At 33.3% G+C, this 23,927-nt stretch overlaps 2 protein-coding genes across 3 annotated transcripts in view; one reads left to right on the forward strand and one right to left on the reverse strand.

Annotated features, from left to right (window-relative positions):
- The window catches only part of LOC115890798 (rap guanine nucleotide exchange factor 4), a 691,873-nt gene that overhangs the window by 153,436 nt on the left and 514,510 nt on the right, over positions 1 to 23,927 (forward strand). Inside the window, exon 1 of one of the 2 annotated variants that reach the window (XM_030911143.1) lies at positions 12,802 to 12,925. The exons of the other annotated variant lie outside the window; for it this stretch is intronic. The gene's annotated coding sequence lies outside the window, so the exon portion shown is untranslated. Of the gene's footprint in view, positions 1 to 12,801; positions 12,926 to 23,927 lie in introns of those variants that run through there. 2 annotated transcript variants of the gene reach the window in all.
- Positions 8,941 to 15,250, reverse strand: LOC115890801 (putative ankyrin repeat protein RF_0381). Its single transcript, XM_030911147.1, has 2 exons — positions 15,048 to 15,250; positions 8,941 to 10,599 (listed from the first exon to the last, which is right to left on the reverse strand). Exons 1-2 carry the CDS (start codon positions 15,190 to 15,192, stop codon positions 9,584 to 9,586), a joined length of 1,161 nt encoding a protein of 386 aa, XP_030767007.1. The 5' UTR covers positions 15,193 to 15,250; the 3' UTR covers positions 8,941 to 9,583.

A 23,927-nucleotide genomic window follows, 5' to 3' on the forward strand; every position in this document is an offset into this window, starting at 1 on the left:
TATGTCAAAGAAATAGTCTATTGTATAGAGGATTTAAAGAAAACCAAATAGGTGATGCTGTAATCAAAGCTTTGTCGATATTGACTTACCGAAATGTATAGTCATACGTTATGTTTGTACAATTTGTTTTTGAATTTCTTCTAGGTTTCTGCATCTTCAGTCAGTGATAGTAGAAATATCATCAGCAGTTTTTTCAGTCCATAAGATTCAACATTTAAAAATACAGGGATACTTAATCATTAATTAATCTAATTATTTTTTTTTTGAGATATAGGCACTATAAGCAGCAAAATATTAGCCTTATAATCCCGGAAGATGTGGGCAATAAATTAAATGATAAAGAATTGTAAATTGTTTATACATATATAAATCACTTGTTTTAAAATAAAAAAATTGGCATTTTAAATTTTATATTGTATTTATTAAAAATAATACTTATACATGATCTAACACTGTAAGTCTTAGTTTCTTTGGTTTGGTTTACTGTTTGCCGAGTACTATGGGTATAGTTCATTAAATTAATAGATTCTATTCTTATGATTGACATATGCATATTAATTGTTTTCTTAAAGTTATGTTACAATGAAACTCACTTTATAAACAGTATAATATAGGTCTGTATTGTATTTTTACTGTGGACCCTACTAATCAATATACTATGCCTGGTTCAAGAGTCTAAATCTGTACTTATTACATTTAATTTAATGACAAACCTAAATTATTTGTCTAAGTTCTGCGACTTACTAAAAAAAACAATTATGATTTTCGAAAGTGATTAATACAGCTTTTTCCAAAATTATACATTACTTCTTGATGTATGTATTATATTAATTCATTTATTTACTTCAATTGTTCCAAAGTGTATATTATTTCCTACAATCTACCAGTAGTTACGTTACAAGTTAGGTATGTAAATAAATGACTTACCAGCCTAAAATTATTGATATTAAATAACGTAATATATAAGTAAATAAAATTGACAATACACCAATAACATATTTTAGCAATAACCATTGATTCCTGCATGGAACTTTGTGATTACAGTATCACCAATTTTGTTTTCATTAAATCCTCTATGCAATAGATTATTTCTTGGACACAGTTTTGTTCATTTAATTAATATGCTTCTTGGAAAACACAAACTTGGGCATACACAGGAACAGATACTCTATAAGTAAAGAAGTAATAATACAGGGATTTCGTCAAAATTACTATCTCACCTTATTGTTTCTAGTACTTCAATTTGGTTTGTTTATAATTTATGTATGTATAAATTGAACATCATCCACCAGAAGTATCAGCAATTATGAGTTGAATATTGTAAAATATGACCATATTAAGCAAAATTTAAAAGCCTACAATTAATTTTGTCGATAAACACGATACTTCTTTCATCAACTAACGGATTATTTACTGGTATTAAACACACATTTTTATTTACAGCTACAATCAATTCAATATTAGTAAATCTGAATGGTCTAGTGTGTATGAAACAATAATAAAAGGCTAATCCGTATATAATAATCACGAATCATAAGCACAATAATCAAAAATTTTGTCGAAATGTCTCGGTCGTAGGGGTCGGAGACTTGTCGGACGACGAGATTTAGTTAGGTTAGAGTCTTACTGGCCTTACTCTTCTTTATTTTGAAAAAGGCTTTTACTGCATTAAGGATGATTTAATATCGATTTTTTATTGAGTAGAACTTGTGCAGATCGAAACATTTGAAAAAACATTTTTTTGGAAATAGATATGTGTATCTGGAAACTTTCTATTCTTTTCTGGTTTTTCTATATAAGGTATTAATTTTTGACAAATTTTATGTCAATTCTCAGTAACTGACGTCTAGAGTTCTATCTCGTCAAAAATAGCATCGATAGTCATTCCTAAGCCGCCTTTGACGCCGTTTTTTCTCGATCATACGGTATAATATTTTACATATAAAATGTCACAGATATTCATTTCCAAGCTAATTCTAAGGAGCGTTGGCTAACAGACAAGTGCAGTGAAATGGAGACTTTGCAAAAGAAACATGATTTGTTTAACCTCCACAAAAATATCAAAGAATTTACAAAGGACATAAACAGTGTCGAGGTATTCTGAGAGATGCTGGCAATGGAATCTTGGTAGGCCTCGAGGAAAAGCTCGATTGGTGGAAGGAGTATGTTGAGTTGCTCTACGCAGATAGACGGCCCGATCAACCACCCATAGCTAGTAATCTCAATGATTCTAGTCCTGATATTGCAAAGGAAGAAGTCAAACGTGCTATAGATCTTCAGAAGAAAAACAAGGCAGTAGGACCAGACCAGTTCCACGCGGAAACCCTAAAGCTAATCGCCGATGCAGATGACAGAGGCCTTAAGATTCTTACAGAACTGTTTAATTCGATACACAAAGCCGGCAAGATACCCCCTGATTGGCTAAAATCCACTTTTATCCCATCACCAAAATAACCAAACGCTTCTGAATGTGATGACCACCCGTTAATCAGCCTGATGTCGCATGTAATCAAAGTATTCCTCCGCATAATTCATATCCGTATATACAACAGATGGGAAGGACAGGTTGGGGATACACAGTTTGGATTTAGGAATGGAGTTGGCACGCGCGAGGCGCTTTTTACACTGATCGTTATTACACAGCGATGTGGATGAGGGGGACCTGCGCATATTATCACCCAGTTATACTGGAACCAGACTGCAGAGATCAAGGGGGATGGCGGAACATCTGATGATGTAGCAAATAGGAAGGGCGTCAGGCAGGGGTGTGTATTATTCCCACTCCTTTTCAACATCTACTCCGAGGCGGTATTCCGTGAGGCACTAGAGAGCGTTGAGGATGGTATCAAAATCACTGGTACTCTGATCAACAATATTCGCTTCGCAGATGATACGGTCGTACTGGCTGGCAACATTCTACACCTTCAGAACATGATGAACTGCATCGTTGAACATAGCATGCAGTACGGATTACACATCAATGTTAACAAAACTAAACTTTGTATTTTCCAAAACACCGGCAAAGACTATCCTCAGAATTAACAACAAGATGGTAGAACAAGTATCGTCCATAAAGTATCTAGGAGCCCTAGTTAACGACGCTTGCGACCCCAAAACTGAAATTTTAGCGAAGATCGAACAGGCTATACGTACTTTGCTTCCATGAAAATTATGCTTCCTCTTCTCCAGCCGAGATGTAAGCCTTGAACTGCGATTACGTATGCTGCGTTGCAACATCTTTCCAGTATTTCTCTACGGCTCTGAGAGTTGGACATTCAATCAGACATTGGAAAACCGCATTACGCTTTTGAGATGTACTTGTATTGTCCTATGCTGCGTATATCCTGGACGGATAGGGTGGCAAATGAGGAGGTACTCAGGCGGACGGGAAAATATGAAGAGCTCCTATCAACAGTGAAGGAAAGGAAGTTACAGTATGTCGGTCACATCATGAGGGGTGATGGATACGAGGTGCTCAGACTGGTCATCGAAGGCAAAATTGAGGGCAGGAGACCAGTGGGAAGAAGGCAAAACTCCTGGCTTAACGATCTGCGTCGTTGGTTCAGAAGAACATCGATCGAAATTTTCAGAGGTGCAGTTTCACGCACCATCATAGCCAGTTGGATCGCCAACCTCCGAAGGGAGACGGCGGCCTAAGAAGAAGAGGAAGCTAACTCTGACGCCGTTCTTTGTTTAATCATATAATATTATATTAAATTGTTTAATAATAGAAAATCCGTATTATTAAAGTACTGTCCGTAAAAACCGTAAATCCACGGATTAATCAGTAGTTCTGGTACATTGTCTCCGACAACCTCTCACTCTGTCGACTGAAAGCAGAATTACGGTACAGTATTCTTTATCCGCTGTGCTGTAAACGACAATTAGCGTGCAGTGACGCAGAGCTAAACTAAATCTCGGAATTCTCGGACAGTCTGACGGTAACGCCAGCTACATATCGGACAGCAGGTTTTCCGCAACATAATCACCCATAAAGTAGCGCATCTTCTTATTTCTTCAATCAACGGTTACAATCTAAATTGGTGCAAATTGAAACGGATTAGGTTAACTTTTTTTGCTAGTTCTTTCATAAACAACTTTGAACGTCAACTATCAATGTATAATAATTCAAAATTTGACTCTAATTGAGTGGTATGCTCCACTGTGTCTGTAAAACAAGACGGCGAAGAGTTATCTCCTCCTCCACCCGGATAAAACGCACATTAACCTGCTTTTATTTGCCCAGTTTACCCACTTTTCGCAATAAAGTAGCGCTACTCCTTTGGAATTCGGTGGCCGATACAGCTTTACGAAGCACTAAATTGCTAGTAAAATTTCTGACGTTGCCTTTGGCCCTTTAGCCCCAACGGAAAACGGAATTATTTACTACATTTGATGAGGAAAGGCCGTATAAATTGTAAGCAAAAGAGACAATATTATTTATGCAGGATAAAGGGGGATAATAAGATCCAATAATGAGAGGAACATAAAATGTCAACGGTTCAAGAGATATGTGTGTTTTAAATAACTAACGAATTCTTGAAATAGTTATATTTTTGACATTTTGACCAATGTTTTTTCTTTTTTTGTTATTGCATCTATAGATATTTCTCCTAAATAGTTAAGTATTCGTGATGGTTGGACAAAATTATTACAAATACCACTTGAATATTAAAACCACCAACAAGAAGGTTTCCGTTTACATACATACATACTGCCATTACTCGCTGACGAGTATTTGACACCCATCAGAAGATGGTCACGCATTGCGTTTTCTTTCATGACCTTCTCTGTGACTGAAAAGCCCGATACGTGATGTTATCTGTCTACCGCACTCCGGACATTCAAAAATCTCATTGCTTTGTTGCCTCTTTACTGTTTGGTTGTCTCTGTTAACTGAGTTTATAATTCTTCTCCATTCCGTTCTATTGTGAGCTGCGTCTTCCCAGTCATTCTGTTTGTTAATCCCCTTTAAGTTTTCGTGGAAAATATCCTTGTACCTTTTGAGTTGTTCACCCGGCCTCCTCTTATCGTCTACAAGCTCACCGTAAAGCAGAGATTTTGGTATGCGGTTTTCTTGCATTCTACATACGTGACCAGCCCATCTTAAGCGAGACTTTGTAATCATGACTTCAATACTCCTGCAGTTAGCTTTGTCAAGGACAGATACGTTTCAGATATGATGGAACCATTTGATTCTTAAGAGTTGTCTAAGATGTCTCTGTTGCAAATTGTTTAATGTGTGTCGGCGGTACGGCGCGGCACCCAGGTTTCGCTTCCTTATAACATGGTGGGAATTATTATTGCTCGGTACATTGCAAGTTTTGTTTTTTTGCTCAAGGTCATGATTGTAGAAAACCCTGCCTTTTAATTTCCAGAATGCTCTCGGCGCCGCTAATCCTGTGCTGAATTTCAGAGTCGATATTGGCGATAGGTTTCCGTTTGTATTCAAACACTGCGGTATTTTTTATAAATAATCTCTATTGTCTATACCTTTGTGTGGGCTTTATTTCGTTGAAAAAGTCTAGGTTTTTCTCCACTGGAAAGGAAATGTACATAATTAAAATGTTCTTTTTTGTAAACATCGCTGCGTTGAATCCAAACAGGCACCAGTTTGTCAGTGGCCTTTTGCTAGTTAGTGCAAACCAAACCAAACCAAACCAAAAACAAGTTCGCCTAACCGACAAAAAATGCTTAAAGTTTCCGCTCGTCAGAAGCAAAAAATATAAAAAATCCAAAAATACACTCATTATCGTCGACCGAAATGATTAATTCACGAGCGATGAAATCGCGAGTGAATTAATTTCGGGAGGCGATAATGCCATTTTATCGTCCTGTATAAAACAATATTTTTTTCCATAGCGAGTTGCGTTTTAAAAAATATTCAGAAATTATTATTTCAAGGAATTTATTACGAGTAGAAAAAATATTATGCTGGGTTGGCGTTGGTTTCTATGTAATTTGACAAATAAATAAAGCTGTCTCTTTAGTTGTCAGTTTTGAGTCAATATTTTTTTAACTCTCTTTCGTGTCGATTGTTGATTGAATTGGAGCAAGAAATGGCTCAAAACGAAATAAGTAAATTAGCAACAGATATTCAGGCTGAGGCGACAAGCGCCATATCCAAACTACTTCCATTTAAATCCCGAATAACTGATGAAAAGGAATACAAAAATTTTCAAAAACGGAGCAATTAAAAAACGTGCGAGAAGAAATGAAGTTTTTAACCTATCCTCACTGTTAAAGTACCTATCATTTAATCTACCTTTGCGGTTATATTCCCCTTGCATATTCTATGATTTACCCTTCTATGATTTACCCTTGCATATTCTATGATTAAACAAAGAACGGCGTCAGAGTTGGCTTGGAAATGAAGATCGCTGTTATTTCATGTGTAAAATATTATGTTAAAAGTCAATAATCGTCATCTCCAAGCCAACTAAGCTACTTTTTTCAATCACACGATATATTCGGTACCTATAAAAGAATTTTTATTTTTGTTGTGTATTTTACGTTTAACACGAATACTCATTTTCAATACATAAACGCGGATTTTTCATCCAAAGATATTTTCGTCAAATGTATTACATATATTAAACATTTTACTTGTTACTAATTCGACCATTAGTTTGCGTATCTTCCCAATTCTTTCAATCAAAGGTGCTACTTACAGCATATTCACCAAAAAAAAATGATGGTATTTAAGATAATTACGAAAGCCCTGTTTGTTCACACAGTAACATCCTGTAACTTTAAATCTATGTATTTCCGCACCCATGTATATTAGTCTAAGAGCTAGCAACGTTCTCGACAAAGTATTTTAAGACGTCTGGCTCTTTGATATATCTTTTATTATGCTCTCTGGAACAGCGTGCAGGCCGTCTGGCTGCCGATACACGTTGCGTTCACTACTGCGCATCCAAAGATTCTCTATTTTTCACTTAGCGCTTTAAATTCTAGTATTGAATAAAAGTCGAGTAAGTCTCAATTAGCTCAGCGCATAGAGCTTTCGCCTATGAAGCGATGGTCAGTGGTTCGATACCGGCTGGGGTGCAACTTTTTTTATTTTTTTTTTTCGTTTATATTCTGATAGCAAAGTATTAAATAATTGCTTTTTTATCACCAGAACGGATACCGTTTATGGGTCTATGATCCGTAGTGTATATAAGTAGAATTTGATACTTTCATTTGTTTTGAAGGATTATTGTAGTAATTAATTATTAGATAGGTTTAGGATGGTCTGGCTGCCGCGCCGGTAGGTTGCGTTCACTACTGCGCATCACATGGGTACAGGGTGTCTTATTTTCGTGCGTTTTTTGGGATTTGGGATATCTGGGATTTCTCGTTTATGAGTGGAGATACAATGATGCGTTTTATTTTCACATTACTTTGCTAGTTTTTTATGTAACTAAATATTCTACCCCTAGATTTGCTCATTTTCTACACATTAACATTAATCAATCTTGTTTAAAAAGTATTATTATTTTATTTAATTTAATTTAACCAGAAAATTTTGTTTTCCATCGTTATCTTAACAAACTGAACTGAAAATAAACTTGTGTAGCTTTTAGATAACAATCTGTTAAAAAAGTATTATTAATAAAATGATTATTAAAATAATAAACAACAGCTGAAAAAAATATTTTGAAGAAAGACAGGCAGAAATTACCTTCATAAAGCATTAAAATGTTAATTTTTATATATTATGTTTAAATCTTTAAAATGAAATTATAAACGAGAAATCCCAAAAAGGCACAAAAATGGGACACCCTGTACACATGTGATGCGCAGTAGTGAACGCAACCTACTGGCGCGGCAGCCGGACCATTCTAAACCTGTCTAATAATTAATTACCACAATAATCCTTCAAAACAAATGAAAGTATCAAATTCTACTTATATGCACTACGGATCATAAACCCATAAGCGCCATCCGTTCTGGTGATAAAAAAGCAAATATTTAATACTTTACTATCAGAATATAAACGAAAAAAAAAATAAAAAAGTTGCACCCCCAGCCGGTATTGAACCACTGACCTTCGCTTCATAGGCGAAGGCTCTACGCGCCGAGCTAATGGAGACTTGCTCGATTTTTATTCAATGCTAGAATTTAAAGCGCTAAGTAAAAAATAGAGGATCTTCTTTGGATGCGCAGTAGTGAACGCAACGGGTATCGGCAGCCAGACGTGCCGCATGCTGTTCCAGAGAGCATAATAAAAGATATATCAAAGAGCCAGACGTCTTAAAATACTTGTTTTCTCGACGTTGCTAGCTCTCGTACTATATGTATAGGAACTTTTTTTCATATTTCAATTTATTGTCATTAGAATTGGATTCAGACAAATTAATATAATTGCGTTTATCTCATCAAGGAGACCGAAATCGACAAAATATCAAGAGACAACTTTTAATTATCGGTCTACATAGTTTGGTAACAAGAGAAAAAAATGTCAGTGGTGCACATGTTTTTTTCTGAAAAAATATTCTAGTGGCAACCGTGCATGTCCCTGGTGAATATGGCGACACTTTTTTAGCAATAAAATATCACGCATTTATAGTAACTTTTACCCTAAAAATTTAATTCGATTCGCTATAAGCACTTGGAAGAAAATTATAATAAATCGAAAAAAAAATGAAGACTAAACCCTGTAGCTACGAAACGAAGCAGAATCGGACCTATGTTGATATGAAAAATAAATCTTATTTTTACGAGAGGAATCTCCTCACGAGAGATGGCACATGTTTTTTGAAACACCCTGTATATTTTATTATTGGAATGCAAAATGATTAAAGTTTTTATTACTTACATGAAAAACCAAAGTAGTTTATTGGATTGAATTTCTTAAGGAGAACAAAATCGAACTAACGTTTTTTCAACGATGATACTTGATAATGATAGATGCCATGTAATGTTCTTATTTGGGTTCGCAATTACATGCTCTGAAGGAAACTCTAAGACTATATAAAAAACCAACTTTATTTCGAATAACTAGTACAATCTGTTCTCGTGTAAATCTTAACAGTAAATTGAATTCGGTTAACCCTAATTAGCATATCGCGCGACATCCAATAATGCATAGTTGCATTCCTAATATTATATAAACAACTAATTCTAAACATATAATATAAACTGACCTTAATTAACTTAACTTAAGAAATACTTATATCTAAACTATTATGTACAGGGTGTAATAATATGTATACACTACAGCCGCCTGCCATTTAAATTTACAGGTGAATTGTTTTTCTCTCAATTTATGGATGTTGCCAGTCGAAATTATCTGTGACACGTTGAGCAAAGTTTTCTTACAAACAAATAATTTGTATTTTCAAAAAAAATAATCTTACGTAAAATTAATAAGGCGAAATAGGTAAAATATAAATAAATATATTATATAGTTACAAACAGGTACAAATTATTATATTCGATAGCAATATTTCAAAATATCAATCTAATATAGTATTTATCTCTTAATCTTCCGGAAGTTTTAAACATTAGGTCAAAACAAAAATAAATTAATCTTATCAAAACTATAAACAGTCTTAGCAATCATGCGATATTTTTTATTCCTTTGCCAAGTCATTTAAACTTTTCGGCTTTTTATTGATGGAGTTTCGGCAAATGACACGCGCTTTTTATGAAGTGCGTTATTGGCGTTCTGTTCACTGATTTCCAAGTTGTTCAACAATCTTACAATGGATAAATTTCCACATTGTCGTGCAAGCAGAGACGGTGTCAAATCACATTTATTCCTCCTCATCAACAGATCTTTCCTATAAAGCGCTATAACAGCTAATTCATTTTCATTAGCTGCAGCACAATGCAACGGCAGATCACCATTGACAGTCACACTCTCTGTATCAGCGCCATTTTTCAACAAAATGTCGAATGTCTCCAAACTCGTCTTTTTGCATGCTGCTACATGAATAGGAGTATAATCATCCTCGTCCTTCTGGTTGACATTTGCATGATTTTGTATAAGAAGTGATGCTATGGAGGTGTAATTGTTCTCAGCAGCGTAGTGTAGAGCAGTAGATCCGTTGATGTCAACACAATCTATAGGGACGTTATTCAAAATAAGGTACTCGCAAGTTCGGATTTTATTATGAAGTACTGCCAGATGTAATAATGTTTGATTTAATGCCGTTTTAACAGTACAATCTCCTCCAAATTCAATTAAAATCTCGATAAGGTCTTCAAATTCACTTCGAATAGCTTCTTGCAAAGGAGTCTCTCCGCAAGCAGTGCGACTATTCACATCAAGACCCTTTTCAAGGAACATTCGCACAATTTCTTCGTCGCCAGATTTGACAGCCACGTGCAGTAAGGTTTCGTTTCCTTTGTTTTTTATATCAATTTTCGCATCCTTCTCGATCAGCGAGGTCGTTAGAGTCAGGTCTCGGGACTTGACCGACTCAAAGATCGGGGTTTCACCGCTGTAGTTTCTGGCGTTTATATCAGCACCCTTCGTTAGCAGGAGCGTAACGATGGAGGAGTGACCATTGCGGGAGGCCAGATGGAGGGCAGTATTGTGCTTGCGGTCTGGGAAGTCGGGGTTTGAATTCAGGCTGAGGAGTTTCTCGACTGTTTCGAAGTGTCCTGGAAAGAAAAGAAAGTATGACTTTGATGAAAAGATAAAATGAAATCTGAGAATATTTTTCAAATTAAGAGTGTTAAAATCAAAGATAGAAATACTCTCAAGCTTAACCAGCGATTTAGAAAATATTTATCATAAACTCGCTAAGGATTAACATACGTTTATAAGCAAATTTGTGGATTCTACAAAAATATATACAGTGTGGTCCGAACTGTATTCCGGAAACACCGGCAGCATATTCCGAAGAGAAAAATAAGCAAAAATGTTCGTATAAATGTATGTCCTAAAATGCTTAGTTTCGGAGATACAGGGTGTAGAAGTTTCATTTTATTTCGATTTTTTCCAAATAATTTCCGCGTGATTGGTGTTTTTGACATGAGAAATTTGGATTTTGACGTTAATATGACTCCTACTAGTAGAGGGCGCCACCTACATATTTTTTAACTGGTTTGAAGAGTAATAACTTTTCGTCCGTACCTGTATAAAACCACTGAGTAAAAAAAATATACATTTACGACGATTTTTACATAATCGTCTCTTGGTAAAAATCGCTATGAGTAATGGTTTTCGAGATATTTGGAATGGAAATTATCAATACCTGTCATCATTGACATAAATTAAACGTGTTGACGAAATAGTTATTAGACTGAGATCATAAATGTGAAATGTTTTTGTGCCATAAGTTCAACATAAACTGTTTTATTATTGTTTTTTTTTGCAGAAAAATTTACGATTAATTTAAAAAAATAAAAATTTCCCAAATTTATTATTTCAGTCAAACTATCAAGTCAACGTTTGTCAAGTCAATGTGTTGCTCCTAGCGATTGTTACAAAGAGATATTTTTTACGTAAAAAGTCACAAAAATGTCACAAAACATACAGGTACGTACAAAATGTTATTACGCTTCAAAACAGTTAAAACACATGTATAAGTAGCGCCCTCTACCAGTAGGAGTTATATTTACATCAAAATCAAATTTGTCATTTCAAAAAACTCCTAGACACCAATTTTCATCTAAATATTGACGTTACTTCAGAAATTGTTTGGAAAAAATCGAAATAAAAATAAAACTTCTACACCCTGTATCTCTGAAACTAATAATTTTAGTACATACATCTATACGAACTTTTTTACTTTTTTTTATCTACGGAATACGCTGCCGAAGTTTCCGGAATACAGTTCGGACCACCCTGTATATTTTCTTTAATTTATGTATCCTAATTGCAACAAGCTGTATAAAATATAAAATAACATATAAAATAATGAAAATCTAATTGCGGATCATTGCACTCAAAAATCGATTTGTTACACGCAAAGAACTATTTTTTACGCGTAAAAAACCTTTTGTTACACGTAAAAAACTATTTGTTACTCACAAAAAACCTTTTTAAATTTATTACTTTATCAGCATTTCAAACTGCACTTTTTCAAACATGTCCTTCAAATCCTTCAATTTAATAGTTGTTAGTAACAAATTTCACTTCAAACATGCGCACATACTGCACACATAATTTTTTTAGAGTAAAATTTAAATACCCATACACAGGGTGTCCCAGAAATAAGTGCAAGTATTTTAACTGGTAGTATAGTTCAACCCCAGAAACAAGCCTATGGGGTAATTTTCGCGAAAAAAAAATTGAAAATTTTTTTGGATTTTTTTTTAGTTTTTATTTAAAAAAATAATTTCTTGATAATATGGCAACATAGATAGCAGATTAAATTTACAAGAAAGAAAATCCAGAAAAGATCCAGTGGTTTTCAAAATTTTGGCAAAAACTTATTTTTCTTGGAAATTTTCAAAGTAAAATGACTCCGTTATTTTGGACTTATTTGAAAAACGATAAAGAGAAAATATGTTTCTTTTATCGAGATATACCACCCTTTAAAATATTTGCACTTATTTCTGGGTCACCCTGTATTACAATAATTAAATTCAACTACTGTATACTACAAAACACATACTTATATATGCTGTTTTCTATATAAAGTTTCTTTAAAACGAAAATATATTTGAATTTCACAAAAGATTAATATAAGATAGTAACGGAATCGGGGCAAAATAAAACATTAATTTACCAAAATACTTTACTTTTAAACAATGGACGCGCGTTTCCTTAACCTTGTTAGCATTATCATCAGATGATTAAGACTTTATTTTTGTTACTTTTAGTCATCTGATGGTGATGTTAACATGGTTACGAAACCGCACGTAAATTGTTTAAAAGTAAAGTCTTTTGGTGTATTGGGGTGAATTAGTGTTTTATTTTCCTTCCAAAGGTTCCAAACTCCCAACTGTAATAACGGAATAGGAAATTAAATTATTTTAGGTAAATAGTGCCGTAATAATTAAATATATTTGTGTACTGTTTATTTCATAAAATTTAAAACATTTTAGTATGTCCTATCTAGTTAAAAAATTATTTATTAATCATAATTAATTATCACTTAAATTTAGATAAGTACCTATATTAAATACCAAGTGAATCATCGTTTTATATATTTTCGGTAATATTTTCTGTAATAATTCAAATACCTTATTTAAACATGTATATATTCTTAATATATTATCCGCTTATTAAGATGATATCTTAACATATATACAGGGTGTCCCACTTAAGATGGATACAAGCCAATATCTTAGTTGCTTGTTGAGCGATCTTTTTCATTTTTGGCAGGAGGCTATATGGCTATAAGACGTACATTTTGCCCAGGGTAAGAAATGATACCTCATAGACGATACCTCATAGACGAAACGATACTTCATAGATGTACGTTTTAATCGAGGTTTTAATGGGGTTTGATATTTTTCGAGTCAAGAGTAAACTACCCTTAGGACAGTATTTATTTCAAAAAATAAGACATTTTTATTTTTATTATTATTTTTTTAAGTACTTACGACGCCACTGAATAAACAACTGGTTTATTATGAATAACAAATTATACCCAATTATCAATTAATAATCGATTTAACTTTGGTCGAAGATTTTAGAATTTAGAATGAGGGGGGGGGTTAATCACTTCGACCTTAGAGATCCATTGTGTCCCCCTTTCTTGAATCATAACTCATCATACAGTCCCAGGGCTTTGACAAAAGCCAGTATCTGGGACGGTTTTATAGAGGGTAGTTCTCCATCTCCAATATCAGTCGTACCAAAATTCATGGCACGAATGGTTGTCGTCTCGGCGCACTCAGTGATGAGGTGTCTAAATTCTAAAAATTCTAATTGGTCGAAGATGGTCGAAGATGTTGACTTTTAGTTCGTTATAGTTATATAAATCTTGGTTTAGAACATTTATTTTTCTAAGTTAATAGGGGGGGTGATTGTTTTAAATAACTATTTGGATTTTTTAAAAATATTCCTCAATAAAACGAATAAAAATTATATTTCACATTCCATTGAAAACTGGGTTTTTAAATTATTTTTTAACTCATTTTATTCATTTCTATTAGAAAACTTATTTTTTTTAAAGTAAAGGAAATAAATTGAAAATATTTATTTTTGTGTATGTGTGTGTGTATCGTATCCTAATTATTATGGAAGCTATCTGAAAACTTAAATCGATTATTATTGATAATTGGTTATTGATAATAAACCAGTTGTTTATCCAGTGGCGTCGTAAGTACTTAAAAAATAACAATAAAAATAAAAATGTATTATTTTAATAACACACCCTGTATCAATATTTATAAAAATTAGATCTTAAGTATTTTGGGTAGGAGGATTCAATATAATTTATCAAATTTGAAATAAATACTGGTCCTAAGTTTACTCTTGACTCGAAAAATATCAAAAAATGAAAAAGATCGCTCAACAAACAATCAAGATATTGGCTTGTATCCATCTTAAATGGGACACCCTGTATATGTACCAATATAAAATATTTTTTATATAAATTAAGATTGAGCTTAAATTTTTGTTTTTCCTCCCTTAAATAGTGCTTCCCAAAATGTTTTTTCCTACAAATAAGATAATCTGATTTTATTTGTGACGTAATTACGATCGCCTTGATTATTTTTATTTTGTAATGTATATTTTTTTTGAATCCTATATTTATATTAAATATAGAAAGTTAATATATTTTCTATGAAAAAATTCAGCTGTTGTAGTCATAAACGTTTAGTTTACCTCTATGCAATTCTCAGAGAAGCTCTTAAAGAATTTAAATAAAATATACACTCGAATGTAGCCAAATCTTTACTAACGTTTTTTTTAGTTATACTATTATTATTATATAAAATATTAATAATATCTAGAAAAAATTCCATAAAATTTTTACGAAAAACACTAAAATAACTGTTGTGTTAGGTTTTATTGTTTGTTTGACCATTTTAGATTTTACAGATCTCTTTTAACGATTAAAGCTTGATTTTAACGATTAAAGCTCGATCTATCGTCGGACAACGGATGCATGAAAATCAAGCTTAACTTAAAATAACACTAAAATTACCTTGATCAGCAGCATAGTGTAACAAAATATTCCCTTTTCCATCTGGCCGATTCACGTCAATATTATAAAGCCCGATATTATCCAATGCCAAGTTCAAAATAGGAAAACAACCATTTCTTGCCACTTCATACAAGTCGAAATCCATGAAGAAATAAAGTTGGTTAGTTGTCTGACACGCGACGCGTTATTTATTTATTTATACTGATCGTTTTACGCTTGTTGGCGAGATATCAAAGATAGTGACGATTCATTATGATTTTCTTATCAAGTTTCGTAAGACAGATACTGAAAATAATATGTATTTATGTTTTGTAGGAGAATGATTAATATTGTAATGTGGATTTACTGAATTTTATCTTTGCAATATTGTATTGGAATGCATAATTTTAGGATAAAGATATACTGGGTGTTCCAGGCTGAGCGTGCATTAGAAGTTTCTAGAGAACTACAATATCTAGATCATAATATTTTTGCATAATTGCTTATAACGATATTTTTATTTTATTTTGGACCTAATATTATTCTTTTTATATTTTTGGACATATTGGCTTACTACACGACTAACTAATATTAAATTAATAATCTAAGTGCAACTAGGCTGTTATTATAATTTTATTTCATAATGTGTGAAAATCAACAAAAACAAATTTGATTTTAAACAGAAAATATTGAAAACATTTTAATTATTTCTCAAAACTAATAGTCTGTATTACCTGAATGCAAGCTGGGAGACGACGGCGACGTGGCATGCTCTCAATTAAGTTGTCCAGAATATGTTGAGGAATGGCTACCCATGTTTCGCGCGCAGCAATTTTCAATTCATTTAAGATACGGGGGGTATCATTCCTTTTGGCAATATGGCGTTTTAGCATGTCCCAAGCATGCTCAATCAGTTTCATATCTGGAGACATCGGTGGCCACCACAGTTTTCTTATACCCTCTTCCTCACAAAATTCGCGAACCGCTAAAGTGCTATGGGGAGGAGAATTATCGTGCATGTAAACAAATTGATCCCCCACTGCCCCTCGAAATGGACGCACAATAGGCTCGAAAGCGTCTCTAAGATATGAGGCACCTGTCATTGTGCCATCAATAAAAACAAGAGGAGTTCGAGCTCCGTGCATTATACCTGCTCATACCATAATGCTTCCCCCTTGAAACAGGACACGGGGTTGGGCTGCATTCAAGCGTGTTCGTCTTCCAGATGCTCTCCAGACCAAAATTCGTCGCGAGTCTGACACTAGGCCTATTCTTGTTTCATCACTAAACATGACGAAATTCTAAGTTCATCTCCTCAGCCCATTGTAGTCGCGTAATTTTGTGCTGTAAATTAAGCTTCGGTTTGGTTTGGTTTGGTTAAATATAATCCTCTGTCATGAAATCTTCTTGCTATGGTCTTTCTTGAAACATTTACTCCTTCAAGGCGAGCTAAATCATTTTTAATAGTAGTACTAGAAAGCAGGGGACTGCGTCGTGCAATTAGGGATATTTGACGGTTTTGTACAGCAGTAGTCTCTTTCTACCTCTTCCAGGTCGGGCCGGTCTGTAACCTCGTTTGTCTCCCTGAATTTTTTTAATATTCGCGAAACATCGCTTTGGTTAACACCTACAATTTCAGCTATTGCAACTTGCCGGTAGCCCAGTTGAGACAGTGTTACTATTCTGACTCTATTAAACTGTGAAATAATAGATAGCATTTGAAGGCCAAAACAATGGTCAAATTTCTTCTGAAACCCAAGAGACCACAAATCGAAATGTGCAAGAATTTGTAATAATATTGGGTCTGAACAATAAACATTGTTTACTATAAATATCCGTTTTAACAAAAAAAAAATTATTACAATTTATCAAAGCTTTGTATAAAAAAATATTATTTAAATTTCTTTCCGTATATTTTTAAACGATATATGCAATAATTTTGGCCATGTGTGTATTTGTTTTACAACGAGATAACTTAAAACGGAACTGAAGAAACTGAAAGACTCCTTTGGTAACCTGTAATGGGAATCCTTCAAGACACTCAAAAAAGTTACTCTATAGATCAAATATTTTTCGTGATTTAAGTAAAAACAATCTTAGGATTGTCACGGGGCTTCTAACAGGATACTGTCTCCTCAACAAATACCTCAGTAGATTAAAGCAGAGAAACAACAGCAAATGCAAATTCTTTGGGGAAAATGGGGAAACACGACAACATGTTTATTTTTTGTCAATAATGACATGCATTGACTATTGCCATTTTAAATATCTTGAGAACTGTTGTAGCGATTTTTAGCAAAAGAAATTTATATTTTTTCACTCAGTAATTTTATACAGGTACGGACGAAATTTTATTACACTTCAAAACAGTTAAAACACATGTAGGTGGCGCCCCCTACAAATAGGAGTCATATTGACATGAAAATCAAATTTCTCATGTCAAAAAACTCCCAGACACCAATTTTCATCGAAATATTGACGTTACTGCACAATTTATTTGGAAAAAATCGAATGAAATTTCTGCACCCTGTATCTCCGAAACTAAGCATTTTAGGGCATACATTTATACGAACTTTTTTGCTTATTTTTATCTGCAAAATATGCTGCCGAAGTTTCCGGAATACATTTCGGACCACCCTGGAGATTGCTTCTAGGGTATATAGGGTGTCATTGAAATGGTGCAAAAAATGCAGGGCGGAAATATTAAGAGAGTTAGGGGCACTGAAAGGGTGAATTTAAAAAACGGTTGATTTGAAATTGTAGGCTTAAAAAACGAGATAAAATTTCGAAAAAAAATCGTCTGCCACAAATTTTGACCCTAAATCAAATGATAATACTGAAAACTTATTTAAAAAAGCGGAAAGGGTAGTTTTTGCAAGGGTAGGGGGTTGTTTCGTAAATAACTTTTTTGAGGTTATTTCTTTTGCAACGTGGGTTCATTTTTTGAAAACTACACATATTTTCCTACAAAAAAGATACTCTTGTTGCACATCGCCCAGAGCGATGGTTTTCTAGAAAATTGAAGACAAAGAGTTCGTTCTGATGGGTTTTGCTAACTGGTTAATCAACATAAACTTATGAAAGTTCTGGCGGTTTAAAAAGTAACCAAGTAGTTATCAAATAATTAATTGAAAAATCAAAATTTTATGATTTCTTAAACATCTTATTGCTTTAATAACGAAATAATCCAATTACCAAAATTCCTTATTAAAATAATGAATTCATTCACAGTAAATGTTCAAAGTGACCACCATTCATTTTAATGTAGACATCTGATCTTCTTCTCCACGATCTATGTACCCTGTGGAATATTCTTGGTGTTGTTCGAATTTGATTGGAACAGTCAATAATGCGTTGCCGTAGTTGCTCTTCAGTATTAATCGGCACTGAGTAAAACAATTTTTTTTAAAACCAAAAATGTTTATTTCGTTTTTAAAGCAATAAGATGTTTTAAAAATCATGAAAATCTGAGCAAACATTTTGCCTTCAATTTTTTCCAAAACCATCGCTCTGTGCGATGTGCAACAAGAGTACCTTTTTTGTAGGAAAAAGTATGTAGTTTTCAAAAAATGAACCCACGTTGCAAAAAAAATAACCTCAAAAAAGTTATTCACGAAACAACCCACTACCCTTGCAAAAACTACCCTTTCCGCTTTTCCGAATAATTTTTCAGCATCACCATTTGATTTAGGGTCAAAATTTATGGCAGAGAATTTTTTTTCGAAATTTTATCTCGTTTTTTAAGCCTACAATTACTAATCTAACCAAAACTACAAAACAACCGTTTTTTAAATTCACCCTTTCAGTGCCCCTAACTCCCTTAATATGCATTTTTCGCCCTATACTTATAGGAACTTTTTTTATTATTTTTAGGAGTACTCTCACCCCCCGTTTTTTTACACCATTTCAATGACACCCTATAGAAATGCGATCAAAGTCAAAGACAATGATTATTCTCAAATTTGTTAAAGCAAAATACGAGGGGCAAACCTCTGCCAAAAATGGTGTACAATAAATACCAATTTTGGGAAAAAAGTACCAAAAATACCAAATTATTTCCAAAAAATTTCCAAATTAGAACCAAAAATACCAAATTAGTACCAAAGTCTGTCTTAAGCAACATGTTTGGTGCGCCAAGACGACAACCGTTCGTGCGATAAACTTTGGTACGGTTGATGTTAAAGATGGAAAGCTGGCCTATATGGAGCCGTCTCAGATACTGTCTTTCGTCAAAGCCCTGAGACTGTATGATGACTTGTAACTCGTTATAACTCAAAAAAGATACATTCTACATTCACAACGAGATCGATTAAAAATATTTTGAATATGGCGGCACTTAATATACCTTTTATTTGACAGCAACTTTCTTATTTTGAAAGGATACTTCCATTTTTTTTATTACATACTGAATCCACGCAAAGGAAGTAGGCTGCGTCCAGATTAGCCCTGACAGAAAAAAAAGAAACGTTGACTTAAGATACTCTACAATTATTTATAATGAAATAGAAAATTCTGTATAAATATGCGACGCTTAATGTTTCTTATTTTGCCTTCCTGTATCTCTGGAAACACATAATTATTCTCTTGTGGCAATCTGTAAATTCATCAAGAAAGCAAATACGCGAAAAATAGGAAATTAAATTAAAACGAGGAAAATCGTCAGACTTGTCAATTTAGGAACGCTTCTCTTTGTGGCCCTAATTTTCCGAAATGCTGAATATTTTAGACAGGGGTAGGGTAAATTTTCACCCTTCCGAATATACATATAACCCCAAAACAGGAAGAACGAATAAAGATAGAGAAATATAAGAGAAATATTTTCAATTTTTTTCATAATTAAGAAGTAGTTAATTAAAGACATGAATATTATATACAGGGTCGCTTTTATGTATGGAAATGGTCGATTATTAGGTAAGATATAGGAGGTACCGCAAAAAGTTAAATACAACAGTTATAGGATTTTTAAATATCTATTAGTGAGTAATAAATTTAAGCATACTGGGTCGTTCATAAAGTCGTGGCACATCAAAGTTTCATTTTTTAAAATAGAACCCTGTGTATATTATTACATATTTCAATTCTTCCTTCAATTCTAAGCAAAAATCGAAATACACACAATGTAGCTTAAAGCAACCGTTTCCGAGTTATTGACCTTTGGAAAATATCACTTAAACAATTCGATTTAATTAATTTCGATGTGTTTGGTTTGATTTAATGATGCCATTCTGCCGAAACTGTGATACTGTTGTAATGGGTTTTTAAATTCCTATTACCTACTAGTAAATTTAAGTATACAGGGTCGGTCATAAAGTTGTGACACATCAAACTTATTTTTTTAACGAAACCCCCTGTATATTATTGCATATTTCAATTCTTCCTTCAATTTTAAACAGTAATCGTAATACACAATGTACAACCGACCACATTGAAGAATTGAAATGTTAAACAAAAATTTTGTAATTTCCAGACTTGCTTTACTCTCATTTTATACATCTATAAATGCTAACTTGAGAACTAATGTCAAATATTATTAAGTATCACAGTTTCGGCAAAAGATCACAGTTTCGGCATTAACTCATCATTTTATAGAAAATTAGATAAAAAAGTGCTAGGTCAGCTAATATTAATATGTAATTTAAAAAGAAATGAAATAGGAGAGAAAGTGTATAATAAATCAAGAAAAAGGAAGGGGGGAGGAGAGAAAATTGTCGACTGTACCAATTTAATAACGTTTTCTTTATCTCTATTTTTCGAAAGACAAATATTTCAAAAACGGCAGCGGCAGATTTTTAGCTTCATGAAAATTTAATTCGAATTCTGGAAGGAAGAACAAAAGGGTGGTAAATATAAATCAAACCTTCTCCTTTTTTTGATGGAAAACTTGGAGAAATGTAAAGATATGCGATAACGTCCCTGAAAAAAAATGTATCAATTGAGAGCGATAATAGTATATTGTCTTATTAGGAGTAAAAAATGACACTTTAGTGGCGAGGTTGTACGTTTGACGAACGAGCGTTACCGACATACAGGTGAGCAACAAAAAGTCATTTTACTCCCAATAGAATGTGCTGTTTTTTTTCAAACGCCACAAATAATTTTTTAAATTTCAAAGGTTCCAAATAATATAAAAAGATTGAAAAGTAATACCTTTTATGTAATTATACATATATTGAGAAACGGAGTTACGGAGTTCGTTAAATTTGACACAAGTGATTTGTAAAAGTGCTTTACTTTTATGCCTAGGCGTTAAAATGACTTTTTTGTGAAAGCGTTTCGAAATTGACAGTTTTTCATATTTATTTGAGATTCGAAATGACATTCTTTTAGGCACTAATATCTGAAAGTGACACTTGTATAAGCACTAGTGCCTAAAAGTAAAAAAATTAAACGTTAGAAACAATGAAAATATTTATTTATTATAAATCTTAAAGGTACAATTATTTAAATTATTAAAGTGAATAATACAAGAGGCATCGAAGAGACCTTTTCGTCTCTAAGAGAAATGTAAGTTGTAGCAGTCGGAATAAGTAAATTTCTTGTACTGGCAATGCTGGTAGCTTCTGCTTCTACGTAAACTGCTTTTAATTTCTTATTTGGCGTATCTTTCTGTTCCATGATTCTTTTCGCTATTTTGGTTTTCTGTTCAATTGAATTTTCAATGTAACTTTCAGCAACCGAGCTTAATCGCCAACCTCCATGTTGCTTTAAAACTGTTAACTCCTGAATCTGCCAGCATTGTTGCATAGCTGCGCCGGAAACAATGACCAGTGTATTCAATCAGGGCCTATTTTACCATAAGGCCCATAAGGCCCGGGCCTTGGGCCCGGTGCCGGTGGTCTGGGGGCCCGTTAAAGGTTGTAAAATATTTATAATTTCTTGAATTTTTGAATTTTATTGAAAAAGAGGGCCCGACCAGATGATAAATAGGCCCTGTATTCAATGGCGTTGGAGAGTCCAAGAAATTCTGCTATCTTTTTTGGCATACCTCCAATTGTATTGATTCCAACTGGCAGGGCACAGCATTAATTTTTTCGATGCGTCAAGAAAAAAAAAGCTGATGTGTCACATTGAGTGGTCGAAGTTTTGCGTACTTACGAAATACATGTAAGAAATTGATACCATCTATTGGTCTCTCAGTAATCGTAAACACTCTTGGAAAATCAGTTTTTGTATTCGGAATATTCATACTAATAAATGATCGACAATCTTTAATGGCATCTACGGTCAAAAACGTGATTTCCTCACTCCTACATGCTCTAAATACTCCAACGATTAAGACAACTTTAGCTAGCAGGAATTCTTTGTCATCGGCTTCTTTCATAAAGCGTTCTATTTCCAGTTTTGTAAATACTTTTGATTTCTTTGCCTGATATCTGGAAGCTTTTCTTTTTTAAAAATGGAATAAGGTTTGTGAATTTGCTGATATCTATGTTTCTGTTCAGGTAAATCATGGTGCGGAGAGCATCGAATATTTACTCCACAGAGTTGACGGCTTTAAGGTAGTGGATAACTTTAGGAAATAGGCTAGCAATACCATTTCTGTGAAATTCTCAACATGTTTTTCTTTAACCAAGGTTTCAAAGTTGTTGTAGGTGGTCTCGTATAAGTTTTTCGACTTCTCTGGCACTAACGTGGATAGCGCAGATTCAGCAGCTTGGTGAATATCCAAAGATTCGTCATTATCACTCATTTTTTCACAAAACTTTGTAGGAAATAGTGAGGAAATACGACGACGTTTGAACCTGACAGAACTTTGTCATTAAAAAATGCATAAACAATGCCTTAGAAACCGATTACCAGAACATTTTAAAAAATGTTTAAAAATAAATAATAATAATTGCATGAAAATCTCAAATTATCCGCTTTCACAAAAAATCTTGTATGAAATTCGTTGCGAGAAGAGTGTTTTAAGCACTCGACGCATTGTCCAACTCGGTTTTCGTCTCGGAAGATTTTGCGTCCCGTGCTTAAAAACATTCATTTCGCAACTTGTTACATAAATACCTATTTTATATTGTCAATCACGTCGTAAAAATTAAAACTTTTGTGACGTTTGAAAAAAAATATTTTAATTAATTTAGACTATATGTAAATAATATGCCTATAATGCTAGAATATAATGTTATAATGTAATGCCTATAATGTTATTGTAGGTTTATTACAGTGTCTAGCCACTAAATCAAAATGCTAAAAAAATATTTATTACTATTTTACTAACACTAATTTAGTATTTCTGTTTTTTAAAAAAATATATTTTATTTTTTGAATTATAAATATTCAATTCTCAAGTCGAGTATACCTCAAAAGATATTAGGTACATCATAATAACACTACACAGAGAAGACGTTTACATTGATCATATATTTATATCCTCATATTTAAAGGAAATCGTTTTAGAACTTTATTCAAAAAAACTTTTTTTCTTCTGTTACCCTACAAAACTTCAGAAATTAAAGTCTTATATCAACATGTAAATTAAAAAGAAAGAAAATAAAGGAGAACAGGAAATTAAATCAATTTAGTAAAGTTCCTTTTTCGTCATCGCAATTTTTCGAAACTCGAGATATTTTAAAAAAGAGAAGCAGATTTTAATCTTCCCAAAAATATAATTTAAACTTTGAGAAAAAGAAACGTAAGAGAAATATATTATATAAATGGTTTTTGTATTTTTCTTTCTCACGTTTTCTTGCGGAAGTGTTGGGAAATTAGGAAAAATAAAAAAAAAATATTCAATCAAATATATCATGTAATTAATGGAGAGATAAAAGTGAATAATGATGAATTAAGGTATATTCAGGCTGAGAGCGTCGCGTCCGTTCCATTGAACTCGAACCCCGACGCTCAGCGGACGCTAGCGCAACGCCAAACTCGCTGTCTGCCTGAACGGTCTAATTTAAGTTA

Source organism: Sitophilus oryzae, unplaced genomic scaffold (genome assembly GCF_002938485.1).
Source record: "Sitophilus oryzae breed Bouriz unplaced genomic scaffold, Soryzae_2.0 scaffold_926_pilon_pilon, whole genome shotgun sequence".
Lineage (NCBI taxonomy): Eukaryota > Metazoa > Arthropoda > Insecta > Coleoptera > Curculionidae > Sitophilus > Sitophilus oryzae.

Coding starts and splice junctions, on each gene's coding strand:
- LOC115890801 (XM_030911147.1), bottom strand. CDS start 15,192: ATGGATTTCGACTTGTATGAAGTGGCAAGAAATGGTTGTTTTCCTATT. Junction 10,600..15,047: donor ACACTATGCTGCTGATCAAG/GTAATTTTAGTG, acceptor TTTTCTTTCCAG/GACACTTCGAAACAGTCGAG.